The sequence below is a fragment of the Xiphophorus couchianus genome, chromosome 18, assembly GCF_001444195.1.
Source record: "Xiphophorus couchianus chromosome 18, X_couchianus-1.0, whole genome shotgun sequence".
Lineage (NCBI taxonomy): Eukaryota > Metazoa > Chordata > Actinopteri > Cyprinodontiformes > Poeciliidae > Xiphophorus > Xiphophorus couchianus.
Genome location: NC_040245.1, coordinates 18,647,845 through 18,669,795, shown reverse-complemented (window position 1 = coordinate 18,669,795; position 21,951 = coordinate 18,647,845). Strand labels below are relative to the sequence as shown.

Genomic DNA, 21,951 nt, shown 5'->3' with positions numbered 1-21,951 from the left:
AACATTTTATGTCAACATCAGATAAATGTAGAGTACAGCCTAAAATTATTCACCCTCTTGTTAGATTTTGATTTGAAGTAGCATTTTAATTTTAACAACATGTTTCTTCTAACTGGAAGATATATAATTTATCTGGAGTCAACCAGCCTAAGTCTTGAATACGACAGTCAGTGGAGGCAGATAAAGATTTGTTTATTTCACATTGATAAGTGAGAGGTATATGAAATGAAATGACCTACTAATACTTAATAAAACATAGACATTTTTTTTTTCTAAAAATCCTGATTCACCTTTTAAATTGTTTTATCTTTTGAGAGAGATCTCTCTCTCATTTCCTATGAGAAACAAAATTAGTCACAGAGTAAAAAATAAAATAAAAATAAAGGAGTACAAATAAATTTTAGCTTTACTGCGCAAAGTAGAGTAAAACTGTACTTTGTGGACAGTTTGTGCAATTTTTTTATGTAAAAATTACATTTTTAAAAACATCTGAAAGCATATTGGTTGTGGTAAATACATTAACTGTTTGAACTCAAAGACTGACATGTTTCCACTCTGGGACATGAACTTCAAAGGGAGACATTTTCCGTGTAAACGAATATCTCTTATGACAAAAAAAGGATTTTTGTCAGTTTCTCAAGAAGGCTGGAGAAAATTTGATTAATATGTTATTTTTTAAATTATATTTAATTAGATTCTAAAACCAAGTCATTTACTTTATGTAACAAACCTAGTAATAAAAAAAAGCTTACAACAGCACCAATTGCTTTAAAACGTAAATATCCTTAGCCACCAGTGTTCAAGAATTATCTGATTAGATTTCACTCTTTTTTTTTTTTTTGGTCTTTGCTGATATTTTTTATTTGCTCATGTCTTGTTTTCAACCAAAGGTTTCTCCCTTTGACCAATCTGTACCTGAATTTGCGGCTGTGATGTAATCATCACTGAAACCAGAAGACATAGTGGAGGGGGCATGTTCTGGTAAACTCAAATGTACAGTGATACATTCTGCTCTCTATGAGACAAAAAGAAAAAACAACTCTTAGAAACTATACATTGTGTGATCATTTATCACACTTCCCGACAGTGTAGTATTAGTCACTGGAACGAGGTCAAATACTGTAAAAGTATAATTAGGTTTATGTATACAGAAAGACTCAAACGCAGTTATTTTGGCATTTTCTTGAAGCTTGAATGCTTCAGATTTCTAAATGTCTCACAAATTTCGGAGGGATTTATCTTCCTTCAGGAACTTTGTGCGTGAGAGCATTAGCACATTTGGTTTGCTCTGTGCCCTAAAGAAGAGTATCTTCGAGAGCTATGTAAATAAGCCACTTCGGCTTCACATGCCTACGAAACTGAAACATTTCACACAGCTGGCTAAAAATACTCAGTTCTCCTCTGTCTTTTTCTCTCTCGTTTTTTTTTTCTTCTTTTTTTTTCTGTTTTTCTGGAGGGGGAGGAGAAAGAGTTGTCAGAAAGAGGATCATCCGGGAACATGGCCTGTGCTGTGGAAACCCCTCCCTCCAAAGGGAGGGAGGGGTTTCCACCCCTTAAAATAGGAGCTAAGAAAGAGCAGGGTTAACACAAGTCTACACGCAGGCATTTAACACTGAACCAAGGATCAGAGCCCAGTCTTTTTGTTGCAGTCAAAGGGATACAGCATGTCCGATATGCTTGACGACATTTTGGCAAAAGTGAGTAAAAACACAACTTTTGTGGGGGGTTTTTTCTCTTTATTTATTTTTTGGTAAACTTTATGAAGTTCAAAAAGTATATCTATAAGTGTTTTTTTTTACTCATTTGAGACATTTTGTATTGCCTCGCAGATTGTCTGTATGCTTTGTGGTAACTGTTTACATTATCTATTACAGAACTTCCCAAACTTGGCCCTGAATGAAGAGCCGCTCTTCGTACAGCTTAAGAACCCAGGGCAAAACCGACTGAACCGATCGGCCTCATTCTTCTCTCCCTCCTCCCATCCTGCTTCCTCATGCCTCAGCTCGAGCTCAGAGCACATTAACGATGATGACAATGGCAGCTCTATCTGGTCATCGAACATCTGGAGTCAGGCACTGGTTTCCAACAAAAAACAGCTTTCCTTCCGGCCTGACCGCTCCATGAGCCTGACCGAGCCCAGCAGCTCCCTGCTTCCTTCAATCGGACACCTGAAAGGCCTGGAGCCTTTCCCCCCAAGCCCTGCTACTACAGTGGCCCCCCCACCAGGATTTCCTCCCTCATCCAACCTCCCAGCCCAGGTACCACCAATGCTTTCCTCTAACCGTTACAAGACTGAGTTGTGTCGTGGCTACCAGGAGAGCGGCACTTGCAAGTATGGCAGCAAGTGTCAGTTTGCTCATGGTGAAGCCGAACTGAGAGGAATGTACCGCCACCCAAAGTATAAAACCGAGCCCTGCAGAACCTTCTACAACTTTGGGTACTGTCCGTATGGCTCACGTTGCCACTTCATCCATGAGGAGAAAATCAGTGGTGGTCCTTTATCATCTGCCAAATTCCAGCAGCAGCAAAATCCCTCTGCATCTGGCAGCCACAACCCACGTCACCAGCTACGCCAAAGTGTCAGCTTTGCTGGCTTCATGGGTCCATCCCGCAGTTCCTCTCCTCCGTCCTTCTCTTCACTCTTCAATGATCCCAACCTGGGATTCACCCGTGCTCCTTCAGTTTCCCCTCCTCCTGCAGATCTCCTCTCCCCCGTGTTTGGAGACTCTATGCAGAGGGAGACATCAGCATTCCAGTTTGGCAGCCACCAGACCCGCACCAGCACCGGAGACATTCCTCTCATCCTGGAGTCAAAGTCTGCGCGCTGCATGTGCAACCACGGAAATAACTTTTCCAACAATAAATCTAGAGCCTTCCCCAGCATAGTGGACCATGATGGTGGCTTGCTGTATCCTGGCAACACCGGGGGCTTCACCAGGTCCACTGGACTGCAGCGTTTCTCCTCCGAAGACTCCTTGGAGGACAGCTACAGCAGCAGCAGTTCCAGCGGGACTGAATCTCCAACTTTCGATGGGTCGGCCAGCAAGAGGCTGACTGTGTTTGAGCGTTTGTCCCTGTCTGACTAAAGATAAAATCGGACAACGCAATCTAAAGAGAAAGAACTGTGACACTTGCGTAGCCTTTCTATTTTCTGACTATTTTTGAAACTCTTCAGAACAAGACAACTTAATAACACTTGTAGAAATGTAACTTATCTTTTACAAACTACACATACTAAGATGATTTTAGAACTCGAATGTTATCAGACTTTATTTTTATACTCAGAAATATGGCTTAGCCTATTAGACCTTTGTATGTAGTCTTCCAAGAGAATTACCTCCTCTGCAGGTCTTGACCCTACCAGCACATACTTTGGCTCACTGCAAATCAGTGGTGATTAAAAAAATGGCTTATCTTTTAGCGATAATCAATGATGCCTGTGCCTTAAAGACTTTTCCATCCTCTTTGCCACAAGCAGTATGTTTGATTCAGTAGCCTTAATCAGCGAGACCTGACGTGTCTATTGTATGCACTTTACAGCTAATTCAAATGGGGAAAATGTCCCAGTAGCATTCAACCAAAGCTTCATTTGTAATTCTGCTCAGTGTGTATGGAAAATGAGTGACTGTACAAGAATGCATGTAAGAATGTTTGAGTTTATTTTTCAAAACTTCGGGTGCGAGTAAATATTGCAGAATGCTGAAGAATCAAAGTATGCTAATAGATTGTTGAGTTTAGAACTGAATATTTGTATCCTGACATGCTTTTATGGTGTTTGATTCTGTAAAACGTTCTGTTTTATTTGCTCCTTTGTTAATTGCACACCATCTATAGTTTTTTTTTCTTTTTTTTCCCCCCTGTTTGTTTGACAGCCTGGTTCAGGGAACACCACAGTATTCCATTTGGTTATTGGTTGGCTCTTGTTGTTAACTTAAACTAATGTATTTATTATATTTATTCATGTTTAAAAAAAAAAAAAGAAACTATGTGTTTTGTACTTTTATTTATGGAGAGATATTTCCAACTCGGTGAAATAGCAATGTGAGAGAAAAAAAAAACAGAAAAAGAAAATATTATATTTTTAATTGCCTGAAAAGCAAACAATAAATTCCTAAATACAAAGAAACTTTTTGTTGACTTTTTATGGAGTTTACATTTTGGGTTTTCTGCACATCACAACTCAAAAAAATATATAAACCAAAACATATTGTAAATTTAGACAAACTGAAGGAAAGCATGAATTAATTATTTTGGATCAGTTCCATTACATGTTTTTGTCAGCCATTAACACACTACTATGAAAAAACCTAAACCTTCTAAAGGGACGGATATCCCTTTAGTAGGTTGTATGTTTTGGCTGCCATATTCTAATGTTTGCAATAAACATGGGATTTTATAGTTAAAAATACATAATCCAAACTGTTTCCAAGAAAAGTCAGAATATTTTCCTTTCAAGAAATCTTTTTTTTGAAATTCATTGCAAGATTTTTAAGTTGCATGAGATACTCACACTCAGATTTCACTGGCTCTCACCAGGAAACTAACCTTATATGTAAATTACAAACATGTTTATTTGCTGACATTTTTATTCAGATTTAGTAGATGTGCAACACTGACTGAGCTTGCCAAGAAAAGCAACTAAAAACAATAGCAGTAACCACCTCTCCACTCATGTGGCTGACACCAGAAACTGTTCTTTTTCCGCCTCATTTTCACTAAAATTATTCAGGAAACTGAAGACAATTCTAAACTGCACGAAAGCTGATTTACCAGAATGGCTCACTATGTAAACTGCAGCAGTGGAATACATCCATCCCTTTCAATACTTAGAAATGTCCTAAAACCTAGTTAAATACTACAAACATGAAACAGGGAAAGAGATGGAATTACACAACATGCCGTTTCCCAGGAAGCAAGTCATCTGCTGTCATTTCCAGCCTTGATTGATCTATGTTTTGCGAGCTAAGTGTTCTAGAGATTGTGCAAGAAGCATTTATATGTTAAGCAGAAGTTCACAAAAGTACCCTGTTGCAACTTCCACTTTAAAATCCCTGTGAGACGATGTGTTGTGCAACAAACAAGCCACCACCCTCTCAGAGTTTGAAAGAAAGGCTTTAAAAATCTTGCCACTAAAAACACTTTGGAACGTTGGCTAGTGCACCATGCTTGAATTTGTCTGAGATTTCCTGTGTTGGATTTAGAAATGGTTGTGTTTTACAGTGGGTAATAATAGCCTATGTATTGTATGCATACATGACCCTGACATGTGACCTTTGACAAAGATTTGAAAACAACCTTTGCATGTTACATTGTGGGCAGATAAATCATGCTTGTGGAAACTTCTTTCATGATGGTTCCAGAGAAAATGGAAGACAAATTTAAATTTAGAAAGCCAATGAAATTACCTTTGTTAAGCAACTTTGTTTGAGTAAACCGCAAACCATTTCTACATTTTTGAAGAGAGTACTTGTACTGTGGTTTAGTTATTTTTACAGTTTGATAACTTTTCTGAGGTTCATTAAGACTGGTTTACACTTTCACACAGATCTTGCCATTGCATGTTATTATTGTTTAAAACCTTGAACTATTTCCTATTTTATTATGTTGTTAATGCAATCTTCTATCTAGGATTGTTTGTTGGGATTTTAGGTCGTAGACATAAAACACCAAAGAGTTTATGTTTTCAAAAAGAAGGAAATAGTTCTCTTTTTTTCCCAAAAACATTTCATAGCTAAAATTTCTGAAATCTGAGTTGTATTTATATTCAGCACCTTTTATTCTAATAAGTTGCATGGAATACTGTGCACCCAATTGCCTTCTGAAGTAAATAGAGACAACCTGTCTATAAATTAATGTTAACAAATGCAACAGACTCAGAGATTTGTTAGAGAACATTAGTAAAAGAACAACATCAGGGTTAGAAATAAAGATATTTCATATCTCATTTTCAAGAGGGACCTGAGCAAAAACTGTGCAATACATAGCAACCTGGTTACAAGATAAAAACAATTAATACATATGCACAAGTATAAAACAATAAAAACAATTTAAAAACAATGACACTGTTTCATAGAATCTATGATTTGGTGACCTTTAAAGCAGAGTAAGCTATAAATCAATGTCCCTAAACTTCAAACATCTTTCAGAGCACTGTTAAAATCTGAAAATGGATAATTTGACACAATACCAAACATATCCAGACCACCCAACCACCAAAACTAACAAGCTGGACAAAGAGAGCTTTGTCCAGCTCTCTTTGTAAAAAGTAAAGAGGTCCATGGTTGGTCTGGAAGAGCTGCAGAGGTCCAGATCTCATGTGAGAGAACCTATCTCCACAAATCTGGACTGTAGAATAACATGTCAACAAGAAAACCAGAAAACCAGAAAGTCATTTTACAGTTTGCAATTAGCAGCAAAGGAAACACAGCAATCATGCTTTAGCCAAAAAGGAAAAAATCTGAACATTTTGTCCCACATGCAATTTTCTGTGTCACCCTGAACACATCATCCCTGATCTGAAACATGGTGGTGGGCTGCTGGGATCCTTTTCTCAGGAGTAACAGGGAAGCTGATTAAAACTGATATGGACACAGAATGAGTTAAATACAGAGCAATTCAGGAAGAAAACCTATTAGAGCATGCAAATGACTTGAAACTAGAGGTTTTCCTTACAGCTGGACAATGACCCTTAACATCCAAGCAAACTGAAGTGGAATGGTTTAGATCCACATACATGCATGTGTGAGACTGGCCCAAATACTACAAAATTATATTATTACATGAAAACTGAAAAATATTGTAGTGGTTTTGCCCAACATCCAGGGTATGAAGAGGTAAATGTGCTTTGCAAAAAGGTAAGACAAAACCACTCATAATATTTAACTTTTTTTTGTCGTTACTTACAACTTTTCACATCTTTAATATGTAACCAAGGTTGAACATACAATATAGAGAAAGCACAGAGCATGTTGTGCAATGCATTCTAATTATCTTTTCATGATTCTATTAGGTTTTTTTTATTTACCACACTTTTCCTTGTTGCTATTGCATTTGCAATTACTTTGCTTCTACGTTGCTGTGTTGCTCTTCGCTAGTAAATAAAATGAAAACATCAATTTAAATTAGAGCTATAAACATATCTTACTCAAGCTGCATCATGCCATCTGCTGAGCTCCGAACACAGCTGAGACAACCGAAATTGATTTATTTCCATTGTCTATGCATTACAAATGCATGAGGAATGCAGATTTTCCGAAGAAACCTATTGAAACTGGACCCTGAATACACCTCAACTTAAGCCACAATTGCGCATTGTGTCTTTAAACCCAGTTCCCCTTTCGAGCCATAGCAGGATGTGTTGCCATGGTGATGGACAATGACCACATAGTGTAAACAGCAAAGCCAGAATGAAAAAAAAAAAAAAGCAGGCATGTGTTTGTTTGTTCGCAAACATTAACTTACCAGCCAGTTCACGGGACTAGGCTGGTTAAACGCCCCGTGGAACAAAAGGGCAAATGTCTCAAAGCTCCACAAAGCTGGACATTTCAGGAACCTGGTGACAGCAAGTTGGTCAAAGGAAGCATTCTTTTATAAAGAGCTTCAAGTTAAACTATTTACAACAACATGGACTTTTTTTAAGCTAATAGTATTTTAGCTGTTGATTGACTTCAGCTTTTTTTCCCTCCATGTCACATTTTGCACCACATAGATTTTTAACATAGATTTAGTAACTCCCACACAGAAATTGTTAATAATCAACCACAAACCTGCTTCTGTCAAAACAGTCTTTCCCCTAAGTCACTTGATCTAAAGACTATACATGGACTCAGACAGGCCTGTTAAAGCTGCTGCCCTTTATGGAGTACAACATTATCAATGAAACTACATGACAGAGTTGTCTGAATAGGCTGAAGTAAAAGTTTGAAACAAACAGACAGGTAATTTATACACTTTAATCTTAAACCAGAGTCCCAAGAATTTAATCGCAGGAACAACTGGTTTATAAGACATAAATCTCAGAAAATCTTCCAAGTTGTGAAGCATTAACATTTTTTCTTCTCCCATTGGATAATGAAGGGATTTTCAGTCAGCAGTTTTTTCAGGCTTTGCTGTTGATAGTTAGAACCTAGTAACCAAGTATTTATCTGTATGCGTGTGTGTAGGCCTGTGTGCGGGTGTCTGTCTGTCTACTTGCAGCGTTTGCTTAGCATATACTCTATCTCCCGTCCTCCCACCATGTCTGTCACAACCTGCGGATTAAACATTTATGGTTGAGAAATCCTTTAGCTCTAAAACATCGTCAGCCATTCAGAGTGTGACGGAGTCCGTTATGTAAGCTTTACCTCTCGCTAACAAGGTCATTGGAAAATACCACTATTTTTCCTGGAAAAGAATAACATGGAAGAGGTCAGAGCATGCTAAAATACTAAGAAACCGCTCAGTTTGTTAGCACACATTTCACTTGGTATGATCCTGTATTTTTGAGATGCTGTTTTTTAATGTGTGACACTACCAATGGAGAGACAAATCCTCTGTCATTACAGGTGGCAGTAATAACCAAATCTGACATATCAAATTACTTATTATTACCCTGTGATGTTTGATTTCAATGCTTTTTTAATGCTCTATGTTGTGCGCCAGGAAAAAGTGAGAAATGACAAGTGTTGAGTCACTTCAACGAGGTAGATTTGGGCATCTAAGTAAGTTGGTCAAAGCTTTTAAAGGGAGGGGAACTGATAAAGGTAGAAAGATCAGCATCAGCATTTGGGAGTGTAAATGCTCTTGGATTCAGTGTCCCTGCAGTGAATTGTAGCTTCCTATTTGGTGTGCAAATAGAAATTCTTGAGCAAAATTATTTCATGCTGCTGACAGATTGATCAAACAATAGTTGATTATTTGCTACCTCGTTTGAGTGACTGCCGAAAACATTGTTTATAAGTTGCTAGTTGTCTCGTCTTTACGTTGGCATATCAGTTGATAAAGGGAACAAATATTCAAAGAACTTGTCATGATTCCAGCCCTTCAGCTCTGCCTTGGCTGTGCTGATTGCTTATTGCCCTCACCTGCACTGAGCTGGTTCCTACTTAAACAGCTGCTCGTCACCAGCTCAGTGCGAGATCGTCTGTTGCCCCTGTCACAGCTTTCAAGCCTTGTTGTCCCATGTTCCAAAGAGTTTTCTGGTTTCTGATCCTGCCTGTTTTTGACCACAGATTTTTGCCTGATCCTTCTGCTGTAGAGAGTCCTGTTGCTGAACCCTGACTGTTTCTGACCCTGCCTCCTGCCTTTTGGATTTTGGATTTTCACTGCCTGAGAACCTCCCGTGCATGACCCTGGACTGTTTTACGACTTTGTCTCCGGTTGGTGGATTTTGTCCTCATCGTCTGTTTGCCCCCTCAGACCCCCCACAGATCTCCCCCTGTCCATTCCCCCTACCCCCCCCGGCTGGACTCCTGACCCCTGTGGATTCCTCGTCTCTGACCCACCAGTCTTACCACACCCTTCAACACCTTTTACTTTTTTGTAATAAAACCTTTTGGTTACCATCCTCTTGTTGTGGCTGCGTCTTGGGTTCTGGCTGAATCTGCTTTTAACATTACAGTACGATCTCGCCAGTATGAAACCACAGCCAAATCCCAATTGGTGTTCTAAAGTAGAGGATGCTATTACCGGCCTAGAAAGAAATGTCCAGGAGCTCTTACGGGGACTTTCTTCTCTAAGGGATTCCCAAGCCCAAGCTAGGCCCTCAGTTATGCAGCCACGTCCACTTTCTGCCACTCCCACAGTTAACGCTAACAACGAACCTAAGATTCCCCCCCCTGAGCGTTTTGATGGGGATCCTGAACAATGCAGACCTTTTCTAACCCAGTGTTCTCTGCTTTTTGAACTCCAGCCCTCAGCCTTCCCCTCTGAACGAGCCAAGGTGGCCTACGCTATCTCTCTACTATCTGGTAAGGCTAAGCTGTGGGGAACTTCTGAGTGGGAGAATGATGCTGACAGCTGTGACTCATTTTTAGAGTTTTCTGATGAGATGAAGAGGGTTTTTGATCCTATCCGTCCTGAGAGAGAGGCTGCCAGGAGACTGTTTTCTCTCAAACAGGGCTCTCATCCAGTTACGGACTATATCATAAATTTCCATGCCTTGAAATCCAGTTGTCTTTGGAATAGTGAGGCCCTGTTTGACGTTTTTTACCAGGGCCTGTCAGATGAAATCAAGGATGAGATTGCTACCCGTGACCCTCCCAAGACCCTCGAGGCCTTAGAAAGGCTTGCCACACGGATTGACCAACGCCTGCGTGAACGTAAGAAGGAGAAGTCTTCATCTAGTTATCAAAGAAGGGTCTCAACTGTTCAGGTCAGTCCAAGCAGCATGCCCAAAGTCTTTACGTCCCCCCCTGTTAACACTGAGGAGCCCATGCAGTTGGGAAGGACCAGGCTCTCTGCTGAAGAGAGGGAGAGGAGGTTCAGAAACCACCTGTGTTTTTACTGCGGGGAGAAGAACCATCGAGCTCTTAACTGTCCGTCAAAAGGACAGGCTCAGTAAAGCTCGGGGGGTCTTTACTGAGCCCTATCCTCAGACATCAGAATCCTCCCCATAATCAGTGCACCATCAGATTTCCTGACTCACCTGAAGGGAGTGGAGTCCCTGTTTTCATTGATTCCGGTGCTGACGCTGACTTTATCGATGTCAACCTAGCTCATAAGCTCGCACTGGAATTGGAACTTCTAGAGAAACCACGTGAGATCTTTGCCATAGATGGGCACCTCATTGATACTATCACTCACTGCACTAAACCTGTTTCTGTACTGATTTCAGGAAACCATCACGACAGGATCACGTTTCTACTGACCAGGTCTCCTGAGATTCCGGTGATTCTGGGACGCCCTTGGCTCATCAAACACAGTCCAGTCATTAACTGGTTCACTGGTGAGGTTCAGTCTTGGGGACCATCTTGTCCCACTTCTTGTTTAAGGGAAGCTCCTATCATGACATCTCCATGTGAGATCATCCATGATTACCCAGATTTGTCTAGGGTCCCAAGGGTTTATCATGATTTGCGTGAGGTATTTAACAAGTCTAAGGCCACTTCTCTGCCTCCCCATAGAGAGTACGACTGTGCCATTAACCTTCGCCCGGGAACCACCCCACCTCGAGGCAGATTGTATTCTATTTCTGGCCCAGAAAGAGGGGCAATGGAGGAATACATTTCTGATGCCCTCAAGGCAGGTCTAATCAGAAAATCCTCTTCCCCAGCAGGAGCAGGATTCTTCTTTGTGGGCAAGAAGGATGGCTCTCTTAGACCATGCATCGATTATCGAGGCCTTAATGAAATTACTGTTAAGAACAGGTACCCTCTGCCTCTCATGACTTCTGCTTTTGAGCTCCTTCAAGGTAGTACCGTGTTCACTAAACTGGATCTGCGTAATGCTTACCACCTGATCCGCATAAGAGAAGGAGATGAATGGAAGACAGCATTCAACACCCCTTCAGGGCATTATGAATACCTGGTCATGCCCTTTGGGCTCACTAATGCCCCAGCCGTTTTCCAGGCATTGGTTAACGATGTGTTAAGGGACATGCTAAACAGGTTCGTTTTTGTATACCTTGATGACATCTTGATTTTTTCAAAGGATGTTCCTGCCCATATCAAGCATGTGCGGGAGGTTCTCCTCAGACTGCTCCAAAATAAATTATTCGTTAAGGCAGAGAAGTGTGCATTCCATCAGTCATCTGTATCTTTTCTGGGGTTTGTCATTGCTCCTGGCAGGATTAACATGGATCCTTCTAAGGTGGCAGCAGTCTTGGAGTGGCCAGAACCATCCAGTTTGAAGGAGCTTCAACGATTTCTTGGGTTTGCTAATTTTTATCGCCGTTTTATCAAGGATTTTAGTTCTGTGGCTGCCCCCCTTCATCAACTCACTTCTTCTAAGACTCAGTTCAAGTGGTCTTCAGAGGCTAAACAAGCCTTCTGTAAGCTTAAGCATCTTTTTACCTCAGCTCCCATTCTACGTTTTCCAGATCCATCTAACCCGTTTGTGGTGGAGGTTGATGCCTCTGACACTGGGGTCGGCGCAGTCCTGTCTCAACGGTTCGCAGATGATGCCAGGCTACATCCTTGTGCCTTTTTTTCTCGCCGGCTCTCTGCCTCCGAAGGTAACTATGACGTTGGAGACAGAGAACTGTTGGCTATCAAGTTAGCCTTAGAGGAATGGAGGCACTGGCTAGAGGGGTCCACACATCCTTTTACTGTGTGGACAGACCATAAGAACTTGGAATACCTCAAGTCTGCCAAGAGACTGAATCCACGCCAAGCTAGGTGGGCACTATTCTTTAGTAGATTTGACTTCACCCTGGCCTATCGACCTGGCAGCAAGAATGTCAAACCAGATGCCCTTTCGAGACTTCATCAATCTTCTGTCTGTCCTTCTGATTCTGTTGACCATGACTACATCCTTCCCTCCAAGACCCGGCTAGCTCTTACCAGTATTGAGACCTTGCTCAAGAGGAGTCATCAGAAACAGCCACCTCCAGTTCAGTGTCCTAAGGGTCTTCTGTTTGTTCCTGAAGAGATGGTGTCTAAAGTCCTTCAGTTCTGTCATGGCTCTAAACTTTTCTGTCACCCAGGTATAACCAAGACTCTAGCAGTGGTCCAGTCAGGATTCTGGTGGCCCACTCTCAGAAAGGACACACGAGAGTTTGTGTCAGCATGCGCCACGTGTTCCAGAGTAAAGCCCTCCAGACGTCCTCCAGCTGGTCTACTAAGGCCCCTGCCTATTCCACATCGACCGTGGTCCCACCTCTCAATGGATTTTGTCACTGGCCTACCTCCCTCTCAAGGTAACACTGTACTCCTCACAGTGGTTGACAGATTCTCCAAGATGATCCACCTCATTCCTCTACGCAAGTTACCTTCAGCACCTGATCTTGCTGAAGTGATGGCCCGAGAAGTGTTCAGACTTCATGGCATCCCCCGCAACATCGTTTCTGATAGAGGACCACAATTCGTTTCCCGTTTTTGGGGTGAGTTTTGCACCCTTCTCGGCATTGACATCAGTCTCTCTTCAGGTTTTCACCCTCAGACGGATGGCCAGACAGAGAGGATGAATCAGGAGGTTGAGTCCAAGTTGCGCATCCTTTGTATGGATGCTCCTAGTCGCTGGTCCCAGAACTTACCTTGGGTTGAGTACGCCATCAATGGATTACCATCAAGTGCCACAGGTCTGTCACCATTTCATGTCGTTTTTGGCTATCAGCCGCCTATGCTCTCTGTTCAGGAAGGGGCTACCAAGGTTCCTGCTGCCCACTTATCAGCACGTCGTTGTCTCAGAGTCTGGAGAAAGGCCAGAGCGACTCTCTGCAAGACCTCTGCTGTTTATGCCCGCAATGCCAATCGCCACAGATCCCAAGCCCCACGATACCTGGTGGGTCAGAAGGTGTGGTTATCCACCAAAGATCTGCCCATCAAGGTAGAGAATCGCAAGTTGGCACCCCGTTTTGTGGGCCCATTTCCTGTTACCAAGGTTATTAACCCAGCAGCGGTGCGTCTCCATTTGCCTTCTTCGATGCGTGTACACCCCACCTTTCATGTCTCCAAGGTCAAACCTGTGAGGTCATCCAGGTTTTGCCCTCCTTCCAGACCCCCTCCACCCCCCCGAATCATTGATGGAGCCCCTGCCTTTACTGTCAGACGCTTGCTGCGTTCCCGACGTTGGGGCCGTGGCGTCCAATACCTTGTCGACTGGGAGGGCTATGGTCCTGAGGAGAGGTCTTGGGTGCCTTCTCGCCTGATCCTGGATAAGGGCCTCATTCGCAATTTCCATTGCCTGCATCCGGACCAGCCCAGAGGGGCGTCACGAGCCGCCCCTTGAGGGGGAGGTGATGTCATGATTCCAGCCCTTCAGCTCTGCCTTGGCTGTGCTGATTGCTTATTGCCCTCACCTGCACTGAGCTGGTTCCTACTTAAACAGCTGCTCGTCACCAGCTCAGTGCGAGATCGTCTGTTGCCCCTGTCACAGCTTTCAAGCCTTGTTGTCCCATGTTCCAAAGAGTTTTCTGGTTTCTGATCCTGCCTGTTTTTGACCACAGATTTTTGCCTGATCCTTCTGCTGTAGAGAGTCCTGTTGCTGAACCCTGACTGTTTCTGACCCTGCCTCCTGCCTTTTGGATTTTGGATTTTCACTGCCTGAGAACCTCCCGTGCATGACCCTGGACTGTTTTACGACTTTGTCTCCGGTTGGTGGATTTTGTCCTCATCGTCTGTTTGCCCCCTCAGACCCCCCACAGATCTCCCCCTGTCCATTCCCCCTACCCCCCCCGGCTGGACTCCTGACCCCTGTGGATTCCTCGTCTCTGACCCACCAGTCTTACCACACCCTTCAACACCTTTTACTTTTTTGTAATAAAACCTTTTGGTTACCATCCTCTTGTTGTGGCTGCGTCTTGGGTTCTGGCTGAATCTGCTTTTAACATTACAGAACTACTATGTAATATGTAACAACTTTTTCAGAATCATCTCTGAAACTTTTAATGTAATTCAGACTTTTGATAGATTCATATTATAAACTGAATGTGATAAAGTGCTATGAATAAAATGGCTACAAATCTGATTTAAATAATATTTTAATAAGTTGGCTATTACACAACATTGATAAATTGTTTGACTTTTAAAGACCCTTTTTAAACTGAATTGACATAATGTATTGTCTCCAAAAGGCAATTCCTTTAATAGCAGACTACAAAATGTACACACAATAGCAAACACTCACAAGGAAAAATAAAAATTAAAAATGAAGCACATTCTTGCATGACAAAACAAACAAAAAAAAACAGGCATATCATAATCATTTTATGTTGTGTTGCTTTGGAGTCCCTGATGATAGCTTTAACAGCAGGGTATAAAATAATGTGGGCACAACACATAGACCATTGTCTGCCAATGTGATTTACCAAAACACAAAACTATTCCTCTCTTACAGTAAATACTGACTGATTTATCAGGAAAGTCAAAGGAGCTGCATGTGGGCTCCAGAGAAATTATGGATAACTGGCAGAAGTGTCAATAACTGCGAAGTGGAGGAGAAGAAAGGAGGAAATGTTTGTGTTGTGACATCAGAGTATCGGAGGGGAAGTGCAATCCTTTTATAGCCATGTTCTATCACTTAGTTACATTCCTCAGCTACAGGCTCCAGTTCACCCCTCCTACTGTGCTGTAATCTAACTCCACTTGTGTGACGCAAACACAACAGAGAGCAGACACAGGAGATGGAGGAGGAGGAGGAGGAAGGTGGAGGAGTAGAGCAGTGTGTGAGGGTGAAGGCAGAGTAAAAATCCCCTAACTTCCCCCCCTCTCTGTCGACTATGTTCACCACTTCTCAGTTCCTGATGATCCACTCTTCCTCTCTCAAATTTTACTTTCACTAGTGGGTCTCTTTGGTACTAAAGGTATCCTTGGAGGGATTTAGGACAATCTCCCATTTACAGTAGCACGCTTTTATGGAGATTTTGATGTGTCTTAAAGCAAGGCCTCAGGAAATATTTTTGACATTTTAATGATAAAGTATCACTATGCTGGAGTCTGAACATTTCAAGTCTCACTTTGCTTTTAAGTACCATGCAAGATGAGGAATTAATAATCACATATAGGTATGCTCAAAAACAACATGTGTAGTAGTAGGAAGTTATAAGTGACAGCACATGTTGCTATTGACTTAAGTTGATTCACTTTGGTTTCCTTACTTAATGAAAACAAGAAATAAAGTATGAATGAAGCACTGTGAAAAGCACAAAACAGTAGATCTGTAGACTTTAGTGGACTCTAAAAAACCAGATTTGTTCCTTGAGTTAGAGTCTTTGGTCAGACTGCTGAGTCATAAATGGACGGATGCTATAAAGACTATATAACCAAGACCAAGTTTTATTGTACTCTTCCAAGAGTTTATGTCTTGTAAATCAGAAATTTGGGTTAAACTTTGATCAGGCTAAATAGACTCATAATCATAAAGTCCTTTGTGATAAACTGACTCTGAACCCATTGCCAAGATAAGCTTGAGGTCATATCCATTGACATATGGCTCTGAGTCCACTGCACTGAACCCCATTGAAAACCTCATGGTTATTCCACCAAATATTGTTTTCTAAACTCTTCCTGAGTTAGAACATTAGTATTGTTGCATCGTTTTTGTTATTTTGACCATATCTCATTTTCTGCAAATACATACTGAATTGTTGTCAGTAGTTAATAGAATAAAATAACAATGTTCACTTTACTCAAACATATACATTTGAAAAGTAGAATTAGAGAAACTGACTCTTATTTTTTTCCAGAGTTATATATTACTGAATTGGACAGCGCCTATTAGTTGTCCAGTTCAGTAATATATTAGCTGTGATAGTTAGTGATGTGCACCTGCAGGCGCCATTATTATTCACTGAGTGAGAAAACCATACTTTTCATTGCAATGTGGGATAGTCATACATCCCACATACAAGAAATAATGGTCATAGCGCCCTTATTTTTTGTATGATTTCTATAATATTTTGTCTGAGAAAATTGTAAATGTTTTAATATGTAAAACATGTGTCTCCCTGGAAATAAATCTATAAACAGTTTGGTTTCTGTTAGTTCTGTCAAGATGCAAGAGAGGTCTAAACAAATTTCAGTTCTATATTGGACAATTACTTTAATTTTACATAACTGTTGCTGTAGGAACCATAGCTTGTTAAATACGTCATGAGATATCTTATCCTTTTTGATTATTGTTATGAATATTAGTCAAATTAGGTTTGTCACTTCTTGAACTTTCACAACTTACTGTGGCTGCGTAGTGCTACAATGAATTCTTCTTGTTACTCTCTTTCTATTAGCTATATTCAGCGCTCACACATTTGTTGCTGTGGCAACCACATAACAACTCCACTAGGCAGCAGTGAAGAAATAATGTACAAGTGTATCAGTAACATCAAAACCATAAAACATGCGAGAATTTCCCAAGCAAAGAACGGAACATAAAACCCACAAACAGAACAATCAGTTTATTACAGTATTATGTTTTATAACTTGATGTCAGTTGTGCAAATATTGGTAAGTGGTGGCGTGAACAGGAGCGGTGGTTGGTCAGATAATTTCAACACCTGATCTAATGATGATCACATCAGTGAGTGTGGGTCTTAGTTAACCAAAGCAAAACACACAGAACTGTGGAGCATAGGTACATGATACGGTTGTAATTAATCAAGCTGAGATGCATGACCTTCTTCCTAAATGTTCATTATTTTTTTAAATGAAAACTTTTTTCTGACTTGTGAAGAAAAGTTATAGTCTTAGACTTTCTCTAGCTTTTGTAATGTTGACCATTAATAGCAAAACATTGCATCCATTTTTAGATTCCTCTTCATTAATGTTTGGTCGTTGTCTTTTTCCCAACCACCAATATTTCCAACTCAATGCATAACAATGGTGCATGTTTGTCACACGATAGTTACGCGATGTCCAACTCAGTAAAGTTGGACATCACGAGGTATGAGGTATGAGGTCATAAAGTCAAAGTTAAAGGTCAGACCTTTAACTTTGACAAAAGGTAATGAGTCTTTTGTTTTTAAGGGGCAGTATTATGCAAAATCAACTTTTATTTAGCTTTACATCATGTTAAAATGTTATTCCTACATCAAAAACATATCTGGGATGTTTCCTTGATTCTCTCATGCATATTTGAGAAATCCTATTGAGCTGTGCAAACTACCTTGTGTTACTGCCTTCGAGGCTGAAGCTCCTACTCTAAGCTGCAATTTCCAAGCTTATCAACTTCTGCCTCACAGAACAGCCATCTTTCACGATTCCCTGACTCAGCTTCTTCAAACTAGTTTGCAGCAATTAGCAAACATCAGCTGAAACAGTGTATTTGCTGAGCTCATTATATGAGCTACTAGTAATGACTCCCTGAAGGTGGAGTGAAAGAGCAAGAGTTTCTTGAAGAGACAGAGATCCAATTTCAAGGCATAACATTAATAAAGAGATAATTTCTTTTAAGTCATATTTGAGATATATAACTGAAGATAACAGTTATTGATTGTAATAGTTCCCTTTGTTGTGATAGAAAAACATTTTATTGAATAAGTTTGTACAAAATTAAAGAAACAGTTGTGAAAGGCTAGCAGCTAGACAGCTAGTCCATGTCACCATGCTAAAGTGACGTTGTCAGGGCCCGTAATATAATTTAAAAGTCTTTTGTGAAAGTGTGGACATTTAAAATCTGTTAATATAGTGTATTAAATAGATATGTTTACAGTTTAATAGTTTCAAATAACTAAATTTAGCTGAGTGTCTCTGTCTAGTTTTTAGCTTTCTATGGCTCAGAGAATTATCTCTTTACTACACACTATGACTAAAAAAATACGGAATTTAATTTAAAAAAATTAAAACAAACTCAATTAACCTCATAATGTGCTTGTCGCTGGATATAAATATATCTGGCCAATTTCATTAATAAAAGATATATCTTCTATGCTGCATAGAAACTCAGTAGAATTAAATTTTGTAACCTATGGAACATCATAGGAAAATGTTAGTGACATAATTACATTTATTTAATATCCCTGGGCCTTGACTTGATACCCTTCTTCCCCCCCACCTCCAAACACACACACATATATATATATTTGTATATATATACACATATCCGCCCTAGGACCTCATCTGTCTTTTCAGTGTTTAGCCTTTTATAGCCTGATGTGTTTCTTCTGGGTGTTGGGCAGGAAAAGAAAGTCCCGTCAGCCAGTTTCACATCTATTTCTGTTATTAAAATAGATCTTTCAAAACATACTGGCCCATACATGTTCACTTCACACTTCCTGTTTCTAAAGCCTCAACTGGTACTTCTCCTTTTAGACTTTGCACTTCCTGTTTTTATTTCCTTTTCTCATGATCGTATGAAAATACATTATAACCGTTTTGGTGGGTCTATCGACAGCAGATGTGTGACACATCAGAATAAAAACAGCTTTCTGTGTAAAAGGGCACATTACTGAATGTTGCAGACATTAGTGCTGGAGAGGGCTGGTTCGGTCTTAAAGTACAAAGCACTTTTTCTCATTATGCAAACTTATGGTTTACAAACTTGAAAGATTTAATTTCCTATTTCTTTGAAAATTTAGAGGGGGGGCAATGCAACATAGATGGAAAGTTTGTATAAACATGTCACTGCTGCACTGTTAGTCCTTACCAAAATGTTTTCTCCCTGCAATTTTCAGCATCTCTTTGACATTTTCCAAAGCCTGGGCCATAATACATCAGCAGTTCCTTCCCAAGTTGATCTTACCACTTATTAGCTGAATAGTACTCTTATTTGTGGTGTTTTATTTTACCCCGATTTGTCAGTACACTGGTGTGGTAGGATCCATGATGAGTTGGCAGAAAACAGCAGGCAAAGAATATCTGAATGTTTAATTCTCAAGTGGAAGGCAAACCACAACATGGCTACATAAACAGGAAAATCCACCATTAAGCAAAAGAAAAACTGCAAACCTAACCAAGAAATCATGATCTGACATAAATTTGTTATAAAGGTATTCCTGATTAAACTTTAGCTTTCATAACATAAAACTACATCATTTTTTAAGTTTAATCAGTAATACTTTTATAACAAATTTATGTCAGATCATGATTTCTTGGTTAATGATAAGTTGTCATAACAAAGACATTTTGTATTAAACTTTGTATTAAAAGTGTGATAATTTACCAAATGACACTTTCATGAAGACTTATTCATGTTTATGACGGTGTCATGACAGTCTTATTCTCAACCCATCAAATAAAGTGTTACCAAAACTTATATAGAGCTGAAAACCAGGAGTAACAGAGGTCTCACAAGCCCAATGGCCTGGCACTAAGCAAAGGAAACTGGGCTTAATATTTACCAAGGGAATAAAGGATTTACACACCGCACAGGAATCAGTGTTGTCAAATCAAAACCAATATTTAAACGAGAGCATAAAGAAAATTTACAACACACAAAGTTACAGAGAACAATAATACCTTAAAGATTAATTATTATGAAAGCATCTGTTACTGTTTAACACCCTGAAAGTCATTCCAGTTCTACTTCCCCCCCAACAGGTCAAAGTATCAGTTTTGACTACCTTGTTATGCTGTAGAATCTCACCAAGTTCATTGGGTGTGAATGTCTCACAAATACGCACCACTTGGCAACATATGCCAAAGTAACACTGTCATTTCTTGTTAAGCATGTTGGTGTATCTAAAAACAGCTCTTGTATGGTCTAAATATGGAGAAATATATTGCAGTCTGTGACACATTAAGCCTTGTCACTGCTGTGAAGCGTGATGTATGTTGAGCCTGTGTAGGGATGAAGATTGTGCAGTTCAGTTTGAAGGTTGGTGTGGTGTGACTTGAGGAGTTGATATGTACACGTTGTAACAGTGCCATCTAAGTGCAGCATATGTGGTGCCTTTGAGTTGCAACATTCCATTTTGACAAGCCAGAAAAAGTCTGTTGGTACTCTGAATCATCTTTTCTTAATTATCAGATGTATAAAGACATTATTTAATTAAAGTAGTGTATCATCATATCAGCATCATACAGCTATTGATAATAGTCTTTAAAAAATGTCCAAAGGCTGACAGATTCAGTGACTGCTTACCATCAAAAATGATCAATTTTTAAAGCAAGACTTTCATTTGTAGAGTGGAACGGTTGTTCCCTCCAGTGGATTAAATTGTTTTTTTACAAACTTGTTTCTGCTAAAATGTGTGGCCCAACTCAGTTGTAAAGGTGTCTCCAATACTCTCAACAAATTCCAAATTGTTCGTTGCGTTTCTATTCATCAGATTATTTACGCGAAACAGGTCTTCATTTACATGTGAAAATGAGTATCATGACGTCCTTTTTTGTACACACGTCATTTACAGATGAATTGCAAGTTATTCAGCAATTTGTTTTACACATAACTGCCAGAAAATGTCCCGAAATGGCCACACACATAATGAGATTATCAGTGCAAGTTAAAATCCCATAGCACATAATGAGAAGCACTTTGCAGTCGCCTAATTAGCACTTGCTGTTTCTTGAATTGATATGCATATATCTTAGGAACATCTAAAGCAGCACAGCTGTGAAATATCCACAAAATATAATTGAGATAGTGGCATGCTTTCTGTGTAGTTGCCGTAATCTATCTAAAATAGAGGTGAACTTCAATGCATATTTGAAAAGAAAATTTTCATTTCTTTATTTTTGATTTCCAATATGATTTCAAACATCCGTCTGCATAACTTATGTGTCCAAGATGACCTGTATTTTAAGTCCTTTCCTTAAAACTCACAATGCTGATGGGGCACAATTTTGGCTCAGTTGCCTTTTTGTCAATGCCTGTTATTTTAGGCCCTTATTTCATATTTAGGCTAAAATCAGCAAAGGGCTTGTGGCTGCCGAGTCAATTCATGACACAGCATGGACATCGAAGACCTGAGCACAATAGGCCTCTTTGTGAGCTTGCACGTGTATGAACATATACACAGTGGTGTTTGAACAGGTGGGTTGAAAAAAGTGAGTGGTGTGTGTATGCGTGTAGGTGTGTTTCTGGTGGGGTTGGTTATTAAAAAGGAAAGGAATGGATACAGCATGTGTGTATTTAGCCTTGGCTGACCTCCCAGGAATACATACCACAGGGACACTAGCAGCGCCGACACCAGCAGAATTCCTTCCTATAAAAATAAGCATCGTCGAAACAAAGAAAACAGGAGGGAAAAAAAAATCAGGAACGAATACAAACATAGGGGTTAATGGTGAGCAAACAAAGTAGGCCTGTTACAATGAGTTATTATGCGTCTATGCAAAAATAAAAAAATAACATGATGTACTCGTTTGGATCTCATTATCATCTTTAGGCAACAAAACCACAGTCTGTATTTTTATGACACCAATGTGCCATCTGATGCTA

At 40.1% G+C, this 21,951-nt stretch overlaps 1 protein-coding gene across 1 annotated transcript; it reads left to right on the top strand.

The window, feature by feature from the left end:
- Window positions 1-1,561: 1,561 nt before the first annotated feature.
- Window positions 1,562-4,087, top strand: LOC114133164 (mRNA decay activator protein ZFP36). Its single transcript, XM_027998837.1, has 2 exons — window positions 1,562-1,697; window positions 1,875-4,087. Exons 1-2 carry the CDS (start codon window positions 1,665-1,667, stop codon window positions 3,084-3,086), a joined length of 1,245 nt encoding a protein of 414 aa, XP_027854638.1. The 5' UTR covers window positions 1,562-1,664; the 3' UTR covers window positions 3,087-4,087.
- Window positions 4,088-21,951: the final 17,864 nt, after the last annotated feature.

Bases quoted from the DNA above. Each gene is read 5' to 3' on its own strand.
- LOC114133164 (XM_027998837.1), top strand. From the start codon at position 1,665: ATGTCCGATATGCTTGACGACATTTTGGCAAAA. The intron at 1,698-1,874 runs GTGAGTAAAAAC...TATCTATTACAG, and splicing joins TTGACGACATTTTGGCAAAA to AACTTCCCAAACTTGGCCCT.